General features: G+C 30.2%; 2 protein-coding genes across 3 annotated transcripts in view; one reads left to right on the top strand and one right to left on the bottom strand.

Annotated features, from left to right (window-relative positions):
- alphaCOP (coatomer subunit alpha) overlaps positions 1 to 5,686 on the bottom strand; it is a 43,787-nt gene extending 38,101 nt beyond the window's left edge. For both annotated transcript variants that reach the window (XM_072523416.1, XM_072523417.1), the window contains exons 1-3: positions 5,033 to 5,686; positions 4,518 to 4,810; positions 193 to 351 (exon numbers count right to left, since the gene is read on the bottom strand). In XM_072523416.1, the coding sequence (XP_072379517.1) occupies positions 193 to 351; positions 4,518 to 4,810; positions 5,033 to 5,528 (948 nt within the window). In that variant the 5' untranslated portion in view covers positions 5,529 to 5,686. The remainder of the gene's footprint in view (positions 1 to 192; positions 352 to 4,517; positions 4,811 to 5,032) is intronic.
- Positions 5,687 to 8,334: 2,648 nt separating this feature from the next.
- Positions 8,335 to 12,886, top strand: part of LOC140434843 (U4/U6.U5 tri-snRNP-associated protein 1) — a 40,346-nt gene continuing 35,794 nt past the window's right edge. The window contains exon 1 of the mRNA XM_072523415.1: positions 8,335 to 8,708. Coding sequence (XP_072379516.1) covers positions 8,486 to 8,708 — 223 coding nt within the window. The 5' untranslated portion in view covers positions 8,335 to 8,485. The remainder of the gene's footprint in view (positions 8,709 to 12,886) is intronic.

Genomic DNA, 12,886 nt, shown 5'->3' with positions numbered 1-12,886 from the left:
ACTAGGAAATGAGAAGTATATATTAATGAATGTAGGAGACTTAATCCACTTCCTGAAATGGAGTAAGTTATTTCCTCATATGCAGTGGGATCTAACAACTACTTTAATATAAATGATTCTAATTGAATGTAAAAAAGTGATAACTAAGAATTTTTATAAAAAAAAAATACATTACAATAAAACTGAATTTACCATTCCACCATCATGTCCCGCAGCAAACAAGTTAAGGTTCGGATGTGATGCCATTATCCAAAATCTTTCATTTTCCCTTTTAAATGTATGTAGACAAGTTCTTTTAGTTGTATCCCAAACCCTAATAGTTTTATCTTCACTGTTTGAGAGAATCAGTTCCTGAAAAATTATGTAAATATTAAAGTCAGGTACAAAAACATAATCTAATCTATACAATTTGTATATATTTTTTTGTACATATGTTTTTTCTGGACACTATTGAAAGGGGGTTCTATTTTGTAGGTTGAATTTTTTTACATAAAACATTCAAATAGTGTATATTTTACATACAGCAGAAAAACATATGATCTCCTTTATCTCAGCAGATTTTAGAATCTAGCAGTGTAAATTCATATAGATGCACAAGAAAGCAAGCATAATCAAATTTCATCCTTATAGTAGATACATATCTTCTTGCAAAATCCAATTATTTATGCTAATATTATTTGTTATGTAGTGCTGACTGACTACTATTATATACAGTGGTTCACAGCTTAATAGATGCAGTCGCTACTCAATAAAACTAGCTTGTATCAGCGGCTCAATATTTATTAGAAAATAAAATATATATAACAGAGAATAACAATAAATATTTAATTATTTTATGTATGATTTTGATGTCACAGCTAAAATGATGCAGATAAGATGAAGCATTACACAAGTTATCAATTTGAAATTTGCGAAGTATTGCTCATTAAACTCATATTGCAGATATTTTTATGTTTAATTTAACATTTCAAAGTGTTTAATCCAGAAATGTCAAAATTATTTAAGAATGGGTCGCTGAACTGTGATTAGTGAAAGAAATTTAATTATTACTCACCATAAAAATGGATATAGCCAAAGAGACATATCCAACATGGTAAATATATGTTCATCAACAGTTCAGCACAATATTGAATGTTACCGAAATAAAAATAGAGTTGAAAATAAATCAAGGTTAGCTCCAAATAAGATTTTTACTGCACGTGAGGAAAGATGGATTGTCAGAAAAATAGCAAATAATCCTAAAAAATGTACCAACATTGCGAGATGAGGTGAAAATACAGTTTGGAAAACAATGTAACCCAGAAACAATTAGACAGATATTACGAAAGAATAACCTACATGGTTAAACTGCTAGAAACATACCTTTTATTAGCCAAATAAATAGGTGTATTAGATTGGTGTTCGCTAGGGAGCATATTAAAAAAGATTTAAACTTTTGAAATTCAGTAATATTTGCTAATGAAACCAAAATAAACCTGTTTGGGTCCAATGGAAAAATATCAGTTTGGAGAAAGCCGAATAAAAAACTATAATTAAAAAATATGAAAGCTACGGTAAAGCATGGTGGAGGTCGAGCGATGATGTGGGGGTGTATGTCATCTATAGGAGTAGGTAACATGCATTTTATTGAAAGGAATATGAACCAGTACCTAGTGCTCAAAAATTAGGTATTAATAACAATTACCGGTTTTATCAGAACAATATTCCAAAACACATGTCATGTCGGGTTCATACTTGGTTGCATTATCATTGCTGAAATGTCATTAAAACACCAGAAGAGTCAGCAAAATTTGAATGTTATTAAAAATTTGTGGTTGACATTAGAAAATAAAGTAAATAGTGCCCCAATATCAAATAGAAATGAATTGAAAGTAAAAATTACTGAAGCTTGGGACACAGTTTCCCCGGAGTACACTAGAAAGTTGATTGAATCAATGTCTAGATGACTGCAGGCTGTAATTGATAATGAAGGAGGACCTACAATCATTTTTCAATATGCAGAGTTTGTTTTCTTCATTAATTTAATTGTTTTAAAGTTTGCACCATTTTAGCTGTTTATATTTATTAAATTATTATTTTCTAAACAGCATGTTCTGTTAAATAAATAAATAAATGTATGGTCTACTGGTACAGAAACTATATATCTTCAATATTCTTTCATATAATTGTAAGAAATAAAAGTGGCTTACGTTAATAGCAATAATTCAAGATATGTTACACAGAACCCCTAATATTTGAAGCATATTTATGAAAATTAAGATTAAATTATTACAATCATTGTGACATGTCTCCACTGACCTCAAGTTTACCTCAAAAGATCAATGTTATCCTATAGGCTAACGTGTTGACTTTATAGCACATTACTGCTCAAATTTGATGATAATGCCTTCTCCATTGACAAGTCCTCTTCAACCATTTTGTAGGTCTGCTAGCCAATTTCTCTTTAAGTCTACTGGTTTGGCACTGTAATAGTGGGTGAACTAGCAAATTTGTGTAGGTTTCTGATTTATTAGGGTGTTTTGTTTTGTCTTTAAATGACATTTTTAACATAATCTATTCTGTAACATAATCTATTTTTGCCCCATCTTATTTATGCCATGTCTGTGTTTTTTATAAATTATAAGACATTTGTTTTCTAATAATACTTTGGACTTTCTACTGTTTAGCCATCTTTTAGTTGTAAATCAATTTATTTACATTTAGGTTATGTGTTCTTTCCAGCTTAATCCTCTGTCTAGGTAAATTTCTAAATATTTCATGTTTGTGGTATTTGTATGTTGTTTGAGTACACTGGTGGGCACTGGTGCTTTCTCAGGGTAAAGATAACATTCACAGATTACATTTCATTAGTTTTCATTTTCCGTTTTTGCAGCCCAATTTGTTTATATTTGATCCAAGTGACTTTGGAGAAGTGTGGAAGTTCTAACTGGATTTGCATCTCTTGCAAGAATAACAGTGTCATTGGGAAATGTACCTATTGGACCATATTGGAATTTTGGTCTAAACTCTCTGTAACTTAATAATTTGAAACTCTCTCTCTTAATAATTTGAAATGGGAGATGGGAACTTTTGAATCTTGAATAATAATCCTGTGTGCCACAACTTGTCAAAAGCTTGACTGACATCTACAAATACAGTGGTGCAAACCAGTTTGTCTTCTAATCTTGGTTTATATTATGAATAATTCTGTGGACTTGTTTAACAGTTAAGTGTTTCTCTCCAAAGCTAAACTGGTGAATTGGTATCCATTCTTGAGTACCAGGATCAGAATATTTTAGATTCTTTGTAGCAGCAGTCTGTCCAGTATTTTAAAGATAACAGGTAGTAAACTTATTGGTTGATATGATCTGAAATTATTTGGATTTTTGCCAGGTTTCAGAATGAGTATTATTTCTGTGAGTTTCAGAATTTTAGGCCATTACTTGATTCTTAGGATAGCATTAAATATGTATGTGAGCTATTCCCTCTTGTAGCAATTCCTTTAGAACTTTTGGAATTACTTTGTCCACACCTGGTGCTTTTTGAAGATTTAAGTACTTTATTTCTTCTTTTACTTTTTTAACTGATAACATTATTATGGGTGGAACACTTATGGCAATTTGGAATAATTCCCTTGTTACTTCAACATCTGGTATAGCATTGTTAGGCCTAAATACTGTGGCAAGTTTTTCTGCAAATAGTCAATTTCACTGTGAATTTGAGGTACTTGAGTTTTAGGCTTCTTTGAGTGTTAGATATGTTTCCAGATGGAGTTGTCATATTGGTTGAAACTAGTGAGGTACTCCATGAATGATCTTTCTGGAATAGCTTTAATTTTAGCTCTTGCTTAGTTAGTTATTCTATTTAATTTAGTTTCATCTGCAGGGGCATTTGTTCTATGCCATGCCGCTTTGGTTTTAAATAGTTAATTTGCTTTTTAATCCGCTAAGGCAGTGGATTTAATTTGATTTGGAGATAGTGAAGGCAATGAACATCAATGCCTTCAACCAAAATGAAAAAATCTAATTTATGAGAACCAATTTTTAACCAGCTTATACTGACATTTTTTACATTTGTTTTTATTTGAACCACTAATCAGTTAATATGAAAATCCACTGCTTTGATAGATTAAAAAGGAAATGAACTATTTCAACCAAATTTATTTATTTATTTATTCCATGAAAGTACAAATGTCATTAATAAAAATGATAAATTTACAATTACAGACCCAGAGCGAAGGCTATGTGGGTCAAGTTGGAAAAAAATATATAATAAAAACATTAATATTATTACTTTGGCACATTAAAAATCCTGAATAAGAAGATGAGGTTGGACTTTGCAAACAATTTGTATATGGTGTACAGATAACTACCTTTTTTAATTTTTTTATGTAAAAATAGACAGGATAGATATTTGTATACAAAATATTGTATTGAAAAGCTGTTGTAAATGTGCTATTTATAAAAAGGACAAAATACAAGATCTGTAAGATACTGTTCCTACAGTCATTTAATGTATCAACAATATGAGAAACTCACCTGTCTAGGATGGAACAAAACACAAGAAACATTATGCCAATGGCCTCTACATGTATCAACCTCCCATGCTTTAGAATCATTCATTCTCCATAATTTTACTTGTCTATCATCAGCACCAGAGGCAATAAGAGGCAGAGTTGGATGGAAAGATGCCCAGTTGACACCTCTATCATGACCCTCTAACACATGTTTTACAACTGCATCTGCTTGACCAAAAAGATCAGTTGCTCCTGGATTCTTCAAATGTTCTTCTAGTCCTGCTGGACCTGGAGCTACATTTTTCTTTCTTAAGCCTACAACAAATTTGGTTATATTTTTATCCTACTTATTTATTTGTGACTACTTAACAATTGACAAAATTACAGACAACAGAAAATTGATACAAAATAATTACTTAATATATTATGAATTTATTATTTTTTAAATTACTAAATTTGATCCATATGGATGAGTTAAGCTAGTTAAGAATATATTATTTAGATTACTACAAAAAGAATTTCTTTACAACTGCTTACCTGAAATGTCCCAAACTCTAACAGTGGAATCCAAAGAAGCTGACACCAGCAAATCTTCAGAAGGATGAAAACTTACACACATAACATAGTGATTATGTCCAGTTAGAACACAAATGCAAGTTCTGCTCTGCCAATTCCAGATCCTAATAGTTTGATCATCAGATGCAGAAACTATCCATGGATATTCATGGTGGAACAATGTTGTGCGAATGTAATCTAAATGACCCAATAGAGTAAAGATACATCGTTTTTGTTTGTAATTCCATACTTTGATCTTGTAATCATCACCACCAGAAACAAATAAGGGCTGTTGATTATGGAAACAAATGCCTCTTACAGGGCCATCATGCTCATCAAATTTCTCTAAGAGGGTGCACATGCGGTAGTCCCATAATTGGATACAACCATTGTGAAGACTAGTTAAGATCCAGGGACGTTTAGGATGAAAAGATAGCCCTTTTACCCGGGCGGATTTTGTTTCAAACTTGGTTAACATGTTAGTTTTTTCAAAACACACTATATATAGACTCAGTTATAACTTTATACAATACCTATCGCATTATTAGCACATTTCAACTTAAAATTGTCTTTTACTGTAAGAAAAACATATACTTTTAACAAATTTACTGCTATTGACGTGGAAATCAAACCTTTAAAACCTGACACGTCAAATTTTTCTTCTTCTTTTGTTTTTACGTGTTGTACCGCTGTCAACTGACAATGGACCGTGGAAGTGTGACGTCACAACTGTCAATTACTTTCCAAACAAAAGTTGAAATGTCCAATCTCAAGACTTTTTAATTTCTATAAAGTTAACATTTTGCTTCCTCTGCTGCTTTTTCTTTTAAGTATAGTGTTTTTAAGATAATACCATCATAATTCAGTGTTCTATTTCTATGAAATATAGTTTAAAAGTTTAAATTAAAGACATTCTAACCTTACTTTATTGATACATGCATTTTATTCTATTTTTATAAAACAACATGCTTTATTGTTTACACAACCTTGTAAAATTGTTGTAGTAACTATTAGAATACTTAGATATTCGCTGTGAGCCGATGAGTAGAGGGGATATGACAGTTTTCACCAGCGCTGTTAGTGGCAGTTTTCTGCATTTAACTTGTAAATTTTCAATTAATGGCGAATATGGATTTTTCAAAAAAAAAAGATATAGCAGCTGTTGTATTGATACATGTAAAAATACTGGGTATATCAGTGATTGTAAATTTTATTCATTTCCTGTTGCCAAGCATAAAACAGTTCAAAGAGAAAAGTGGATTATTGCTATCAATAAGAAAAAGTAAGTAAATAACCTATAATACAAACAACATAATATTTCTATGGTGTAAAATAAAAAAATAATTGATTTTGTAGCGAGGATGGATCATTATGGACTCCAAAAAGTCATCATTTAATTTGCAGTGATCATTTTCTTGGAGGAAGAAAATCTGATGCAGAAATGAGCCCTAGTTATGTACCTGAGGCCTGGATGCAGCTATTATATTTCGAAACATTGCGTACATGCCCAGCATCAACTAAATCTTTCCCCTTTTTTGGTGTAACTGGTTGATATGGGATATCATGTGATATAGACTTAAATCCAGTTTAATGTTTAATATCCATTTTGATAAAATTCAAACAAATTGATATCTAAGTACTAAGGCCTACGCACACAAAAAATAACGCTGAGCAAAAACAGTAAACAGAATGAAAAATGAAAACAAGAGGTGTAAACTGGATTTTGACAGATCTGATATCCGATGACACGAAATACGAAATTTTTTGTACGAATATATTGGATTGTCGTATCCGACATTTTTTGACATAATATATGTCATAATATATGTATCATGTGTCAGATTATTGGATGGATTAATATTTATTTCAATTAATTGTCAATAAATGTTAGCTGTTTTGTTTGATAATATAATATATATTATATTGAGCTACGTTCTCGTCGTTTTTGCCTCACATAGTGTAGAAGACCCAAAAGCAACACTTTATGTATTGCATTTATATAATAATTAGGTCTTTGTTCCATTTTAAATATATTTCAAGTAGTAAACATAAACACTCCACAAAAGTAAGTAAGGTAAGGTAACCTTTAACCTTTAAATATTTTCACATAAACTTCGTCTTTTTCTCAATGGCCTCTTGCGTAAGTAGTCATCCAGTCGCAGGAACTTATATCTTACATATTATAATTATAACGAATAAAATAAAAAAGCGTAATTACTTTTATTATTCATTCTGTGTATTCGTTCAGTAATCAGTTTACAATAATATTTCAGTTCATAATCTGTGTATTTTGAGATAAATATCTATTTTTCTCGTTTTGTCATATTTCACTTACACCGGTTTTACAAAAAAAGTACAAGTTTCAAACCGCGAGAGAGCGCTACCGGCGAAACTCACAGCCAATTGCAAAAAGCGGAAAGATTCTGTAAAAAAAATGAAAAAATAACGAAAAATACAAATTATCCACACTAAACAAGGTTTGTTTGGAAAGTGAAACTGACATATGTCAATAAAATCTACGTCATCACTTCCACGGTCCATTATAGATTTTAATATTTTTTTAGCAAGTATTTTTGTTAATCAGGAAATCGTTATCGCTTACAAACGTTGTTATATCATCAATATTTAGTATTATTATGCTTTACTTGAAGAAAGTCTAGTAAATTTAAAGTTAATCCGGAAACCAAATAACAATAGTAAAAATTTAAGTAACAAGTACAAATATTACAATTAAAATGTATGAAACATATTCTACATATAATATCTACGTAGTGAAAGGTAGAGGGGTCAGAGGGGAATGAAATGATAAAGAACCGTTAGCAAAAACGTGAGAAAGGAAATAATATTAAAGAAAAAATAACGCTTGTCCTTTTGGCTCGTTGGCCTAATTCCTGTTAAATAAATCTAAATTATTTCTAAAACTAGATGGTAAAAGTAAAAACTACTAATATAAATATTAAATTAAATATTTGAACAAAATACAAAATTAGAAATGTAAGAAATCAGAATTATATTTAAAGGAAACAAGATTATGAATGATTCAAATATATACTACGATGAGTCAGAATATTATCAGTGTACAAGGTATCCCTATAAAGATACTTAAAATATAGTTTATTAACACATTGAAGCATCGTCAAAATAAGCTTTATCAAACAAAAATTTGATATTTAAACAATTACTGGCTATTAAAGTGACTGTATAATTAGTATATTCTTTTATACTTGTAGACGACGTGTAAAAGAAGAACGATAAATATAACCTGCCAGCAATAACAAGTCAATTGTCAAGTTGGTATCGTTATCGTTGTAGAAACGTTTTCGTTTTGCTATTGCTATTATATTTTGATTTGGTTTAAATCTGTGTAGGTTTTTGAAGATAAGTATATGGTCAGTCATAGCATACTAGGTAATTCATAAAAACTAATAAATTAGTATGGGTTCCAGTAGTAAGAAATATAAGGAGAAAGAAGGAAGAAAAAGACGTCATGATGATTCCACTGAATATGATACACCAAAAGAAAAGCGACACAAACATAAAAAGCACCACCATAAGGAAAAGAGGCGAGACAAGTCTTCAAAGTATTACGAAGAAGGTAGTAAATCTCGTTACCACGAGAGTTCGGAAAAATCATCAAAAAAGAATTACCAAAGTGATGGTTAGTATGCTTTTTTTTTATTTTAAAATTCAGTTCCTATAGTGGTCATTTTTTTATAACATTATTAATAAGACGTTATTGAGAATTTTATTGTTTCAGCCACTGTTTATTGCAACAATTTTATTTATTTGTTACACTACTGCCTACAGACTAAACAAATTGAACTTGGTTAAGTCTATATAAACGACCTTCCGAATGTGGTGGTTAGTGGTTCCTCAAACCTTTTAAATTTCGCTGATGACTCAAATTCGCTGTTCTGGGAAAAACATTAGACACACTCCTCACAGTGTCAGAGCAAGGATGAACAGTGGTTCAGCATAAATAGGCTTAATACTGATTAGACAGTTTTTGTTTACTGTAGAACCATCCAATCATGAGAACCAATCCCAGATATACTCAATTTTCTATCCCAAAACACAGAACCTGCTAGATCAGTTAAATTTCTTGGTCTTCATATTGACCAGAACCTGAATTGGGGGGAACAAATACGAAATATGACAAGACAACTGAATAGAGCATGCTACTCATTAAGGGTATTGAAGAACTATCTAGACCAGGGGATTTTACTATCAGTATATTTGCAAACTTTTATTCTATTAGGCGATATGGAGTAATCTTCTGCAGTGGATAGCTCAACAATCTTTATAGTCCACCAAAAGGCAGTCCAGGTGATCTTAGGACTAAAGGTGGAGGAATCCTATAGCAGCTGATTCAAATCACTCAATATACTCACTTTCTCAGCCATCTATATATTTGAATTTATTAAATTCCTTTTTAAAAATTTACTTTGTTTTATCACTTGCTTCCAAATCATGAATATAATACAAGAACCCTTAATGCTAACTCAGTCTAGAGGAACCTACAAAGTGGTATAAGTATGTTCATAAGTTGCAACAGTCCTTTAATACAGCATACCAAAGAAGCATTAATTCTACCACTTTTGTAGTACTGTTTGTGTTGAATATGAAGAATAAAGAAGATAGGTAAAAAGAAATAAGAATAAGACTCACAATCAATTTATTCTACCACCAACAACTGGTTTCACTTACTATAATTTGCTATGCATCTTCAGGTTAACGGACTTGGTAAACTAAATGCTGAAAATATAATAACCTGTATTAGGGTGCTGTCTGGTACAGAATATACAGCAATTATGCCAATATTGTATGTGTGTGATTATTAAATATCAATTTAAATTGATTAAAAGAAGTGAAGTGAAAAACGATCTAGTAAAATTGAAATTAAATAAATAAATATTACTTATTACTATTACATAATAATCCCTACAAAATTATTTAAATAAGCAAATGTCCATAGATACAAAAAAAATTGCACATGGTTTACCTTATAAAAGATATGCAGCAATAGTATGATGGAAGTGAAGAAAATGGCTTGATTTGTGAATCATATAGATTGAAAAATACAATAAGTAACTAAGCAAAAAACAAGTGAAAAAGGATTTAACAAAAAACACCTCTATCATTAATGTAGATCTCAACTTTATATTAATCTGCGAGGACATACCTCTATCATATATGTGGATCTCAAGATTAATGCAGAGTTGAGATCTATATTAATGATAGAGGTGTTTTTATTAAATCCTTGTTCACTTCATTGATTTTAACTTACACTAAGTTTGGAACTACCCTGGTATCTCAACTGATTTGAAATTACTGTAGTATCAATATTATTAGGTATCAAATTTTGTTGTTTTTCTTGAAGTTTTAAATTTTATATCTTTGACTAGCACTGACAACTCATCACAGAATGAAAGGAATAAAGAAATAAAGTATTAAAAAAATTATGCATTTACTTGAGAAGAAAACAGTAAGAAAATTTCAAGTTTCAACAAAATTGATCAAATATCCATTGGTCCCTTTTATATATACTATTCTTTTATTTGTACAATTATTTCTATAATCTCTAATACATACTAATTCTTTAATAATAAAATGTGGCTTTATATACATTCATACAGTATCCAGTTATTTATAATAATATATTTATTGCTGCAAAATCTGTAGATGGCTAACACCACCAAAATACAATTTTGAACACATTTCAGTAAATAAATATTACTTAAAAGTTAAAATTACAAAATATATCTTTCTTTAAGAAGGAAACAACTGAATTTTTAAATCTCTTTTCAGCTCGTTTATATTTTTTTAATTAGATGGTAGTTTTTTATAGGCTTATATGTCTCTATCATGAGTACATTTAAAAAAAAGCCTGGTGTTTGATGTGGAATTCTAAGTGTTTCCCAAATTCTGAGATCAGTCCTTCTTTGAACAGTTGGTAGAGTTCATGGTTGTAACTGGATCGCCATACTCTATTCTCGGTAATAGGTCCAAATAGATGTAATAGGTATTACATCGTTGGTTCCACCATTTAGTTGTCACTATTTAATTTTTATATAGTTTAATCCTTATGACATTAATAGGTTATATGACTCGTATAATAATATTATGTTTTGTGATTATTTATCATTTAAAATATTGCTTATTTAGCATTATCATAATTATTAAAAAATAATTATCAGTCAAACATCTGAATTTGTTATTATATTTTAAATTGTCCCAGTATATAGTTGTTATGTATTCAGCTTGTATTCGGAAACCTTGTATATGTACAGATATTTTTTTGTTGGGATTTAGAATATGCTAGTCCAGGACAAGATTTACAGCGTAGTAATTATAACCTAGAGAACTGCATTTGGACTTATATATATTTTTTATTGTTCAATCACAAATTAATCCCTAATTTGTAATCTCAGATTATTCTTAACTTCTTAACCTTTTATAGTTTCACCATGTATAATTGAAACAAATCGAGTAATATTTTAATAATAGAGTCCGTTCACCTACATATCTGCAACTTAATAAATTGCCAATAATATATTTTCTAATTGAACTTCTAAGTGTTGCAATAACGGCCTAGATTAAATTGTATTGTAAGTTCATAGTTCAAAGTTTGTTAGTATGATGGAAGCATTAACCTCTGTGCTGAGGTATACATAATTTGTGAAATTATAAATTGGGGATTTGAGCTCATTTGAGCACAGTCTATTGTAGAAAGTTACCTAACTAATATCTATAGTGTAATTATCAGTAGCTGTCAATAAACCTATAATTTTTACTCCACGACTTCAACATTTTATTGTATTACCATCGTCGATCGAGAAGATTTGGACAAAGGGGCATTACAAAACAATTCGAACCTGATATTTACATCGAATCTGTCCATTATCAATTAAAATATTTCAAATTTATAGTATGGTAAATACATTCTGGACACATTTATTTGTATATTTGGTTTTTTTAAGCCTTTCTAACTTTTTTCTTTAATGTTCCGTCTCCTTCATTTCTTTTTTGTTTATTATTATTTTTTATTATTTATTCTATGTGGTTTTACAAGTCTTTGAAATATTTTACCCACCTGTTCAGTTTATGTTATATCCTACAAAAGTAACTTTTCTTTATTTCTACAAAAATTTATATAACACTTGGATACTACTCTTGTTTTTTAACCTATTTGGTTCCAAAATTTTCTTTTATTATTTCTAGCTGTTTTTCCAGTTCTGTTCACTTTTTTGTCGACATATTTGAGGGGTGTAAAATCAAAAGCGGCAATCTCCACTTTTTCTTGTTTTGAGTTAGGGACGCCGTCTGTTGCGTTTTTTTTATTACCTGTTAGGAAAAACTATTTGTAAGAACCAAAAACGGTCTTATCTTTATACAAATCGCAGTGAAAAATTCGTGTTGGGATCAAAAGTGGCAATCTCCATAGCTGAGTGCCTACCAAACACGACAATCTCCGCTTCGGCCAATAAGAACCACGTAGCGCTCGCACGTGATCAACACATAGTTAGATTTGCCGTAATATCGTGTTCGTGATATTATAGTTTGTTTTAGTTTTGGAAGACGTAACATTGTTTTTGTGCTTTTCCTAAACTATATTGTGTCTAAGAAATTAGCTTTACATACAAAAAAAGTATTAATTTTTTATCATGGAAGTTAATGCATCTCCTGTCACACCAACAAAGGCACGGAAGCGGATAAGACAACCTGAAAAATGGAAGAAAAATGTTGCAAAACGTCTAAGGTGAGTACTTTTGTGAATGTTATGATTCCATTTAAAACCGGTTGTAAATTTTGTTTTTTTTTTTTTCATTTTTCTCA

The sequence above is a fragment of the Diabrotica undecimpunctata genome, chromosome 2 (assembly GCF_040954645.1).
Source record: "Diabrotica undecimpunctata isolate CICGRU chromosome 2, icDiaUnde3, whole genome shotgun sequence".
NCBI classification, from domain to species: domain Eukaryota; kingdom Metazoa; phylum Arthropoda; class Insecta; order Coleoptera; family Chrysomelidae; genus Diabrotica; species Diabrotica undecimpunctata.
Note: the sequence above shows the minus strand (reverse complement) of the source record. Positions and strands in the feature narration are given on the sequence as shown.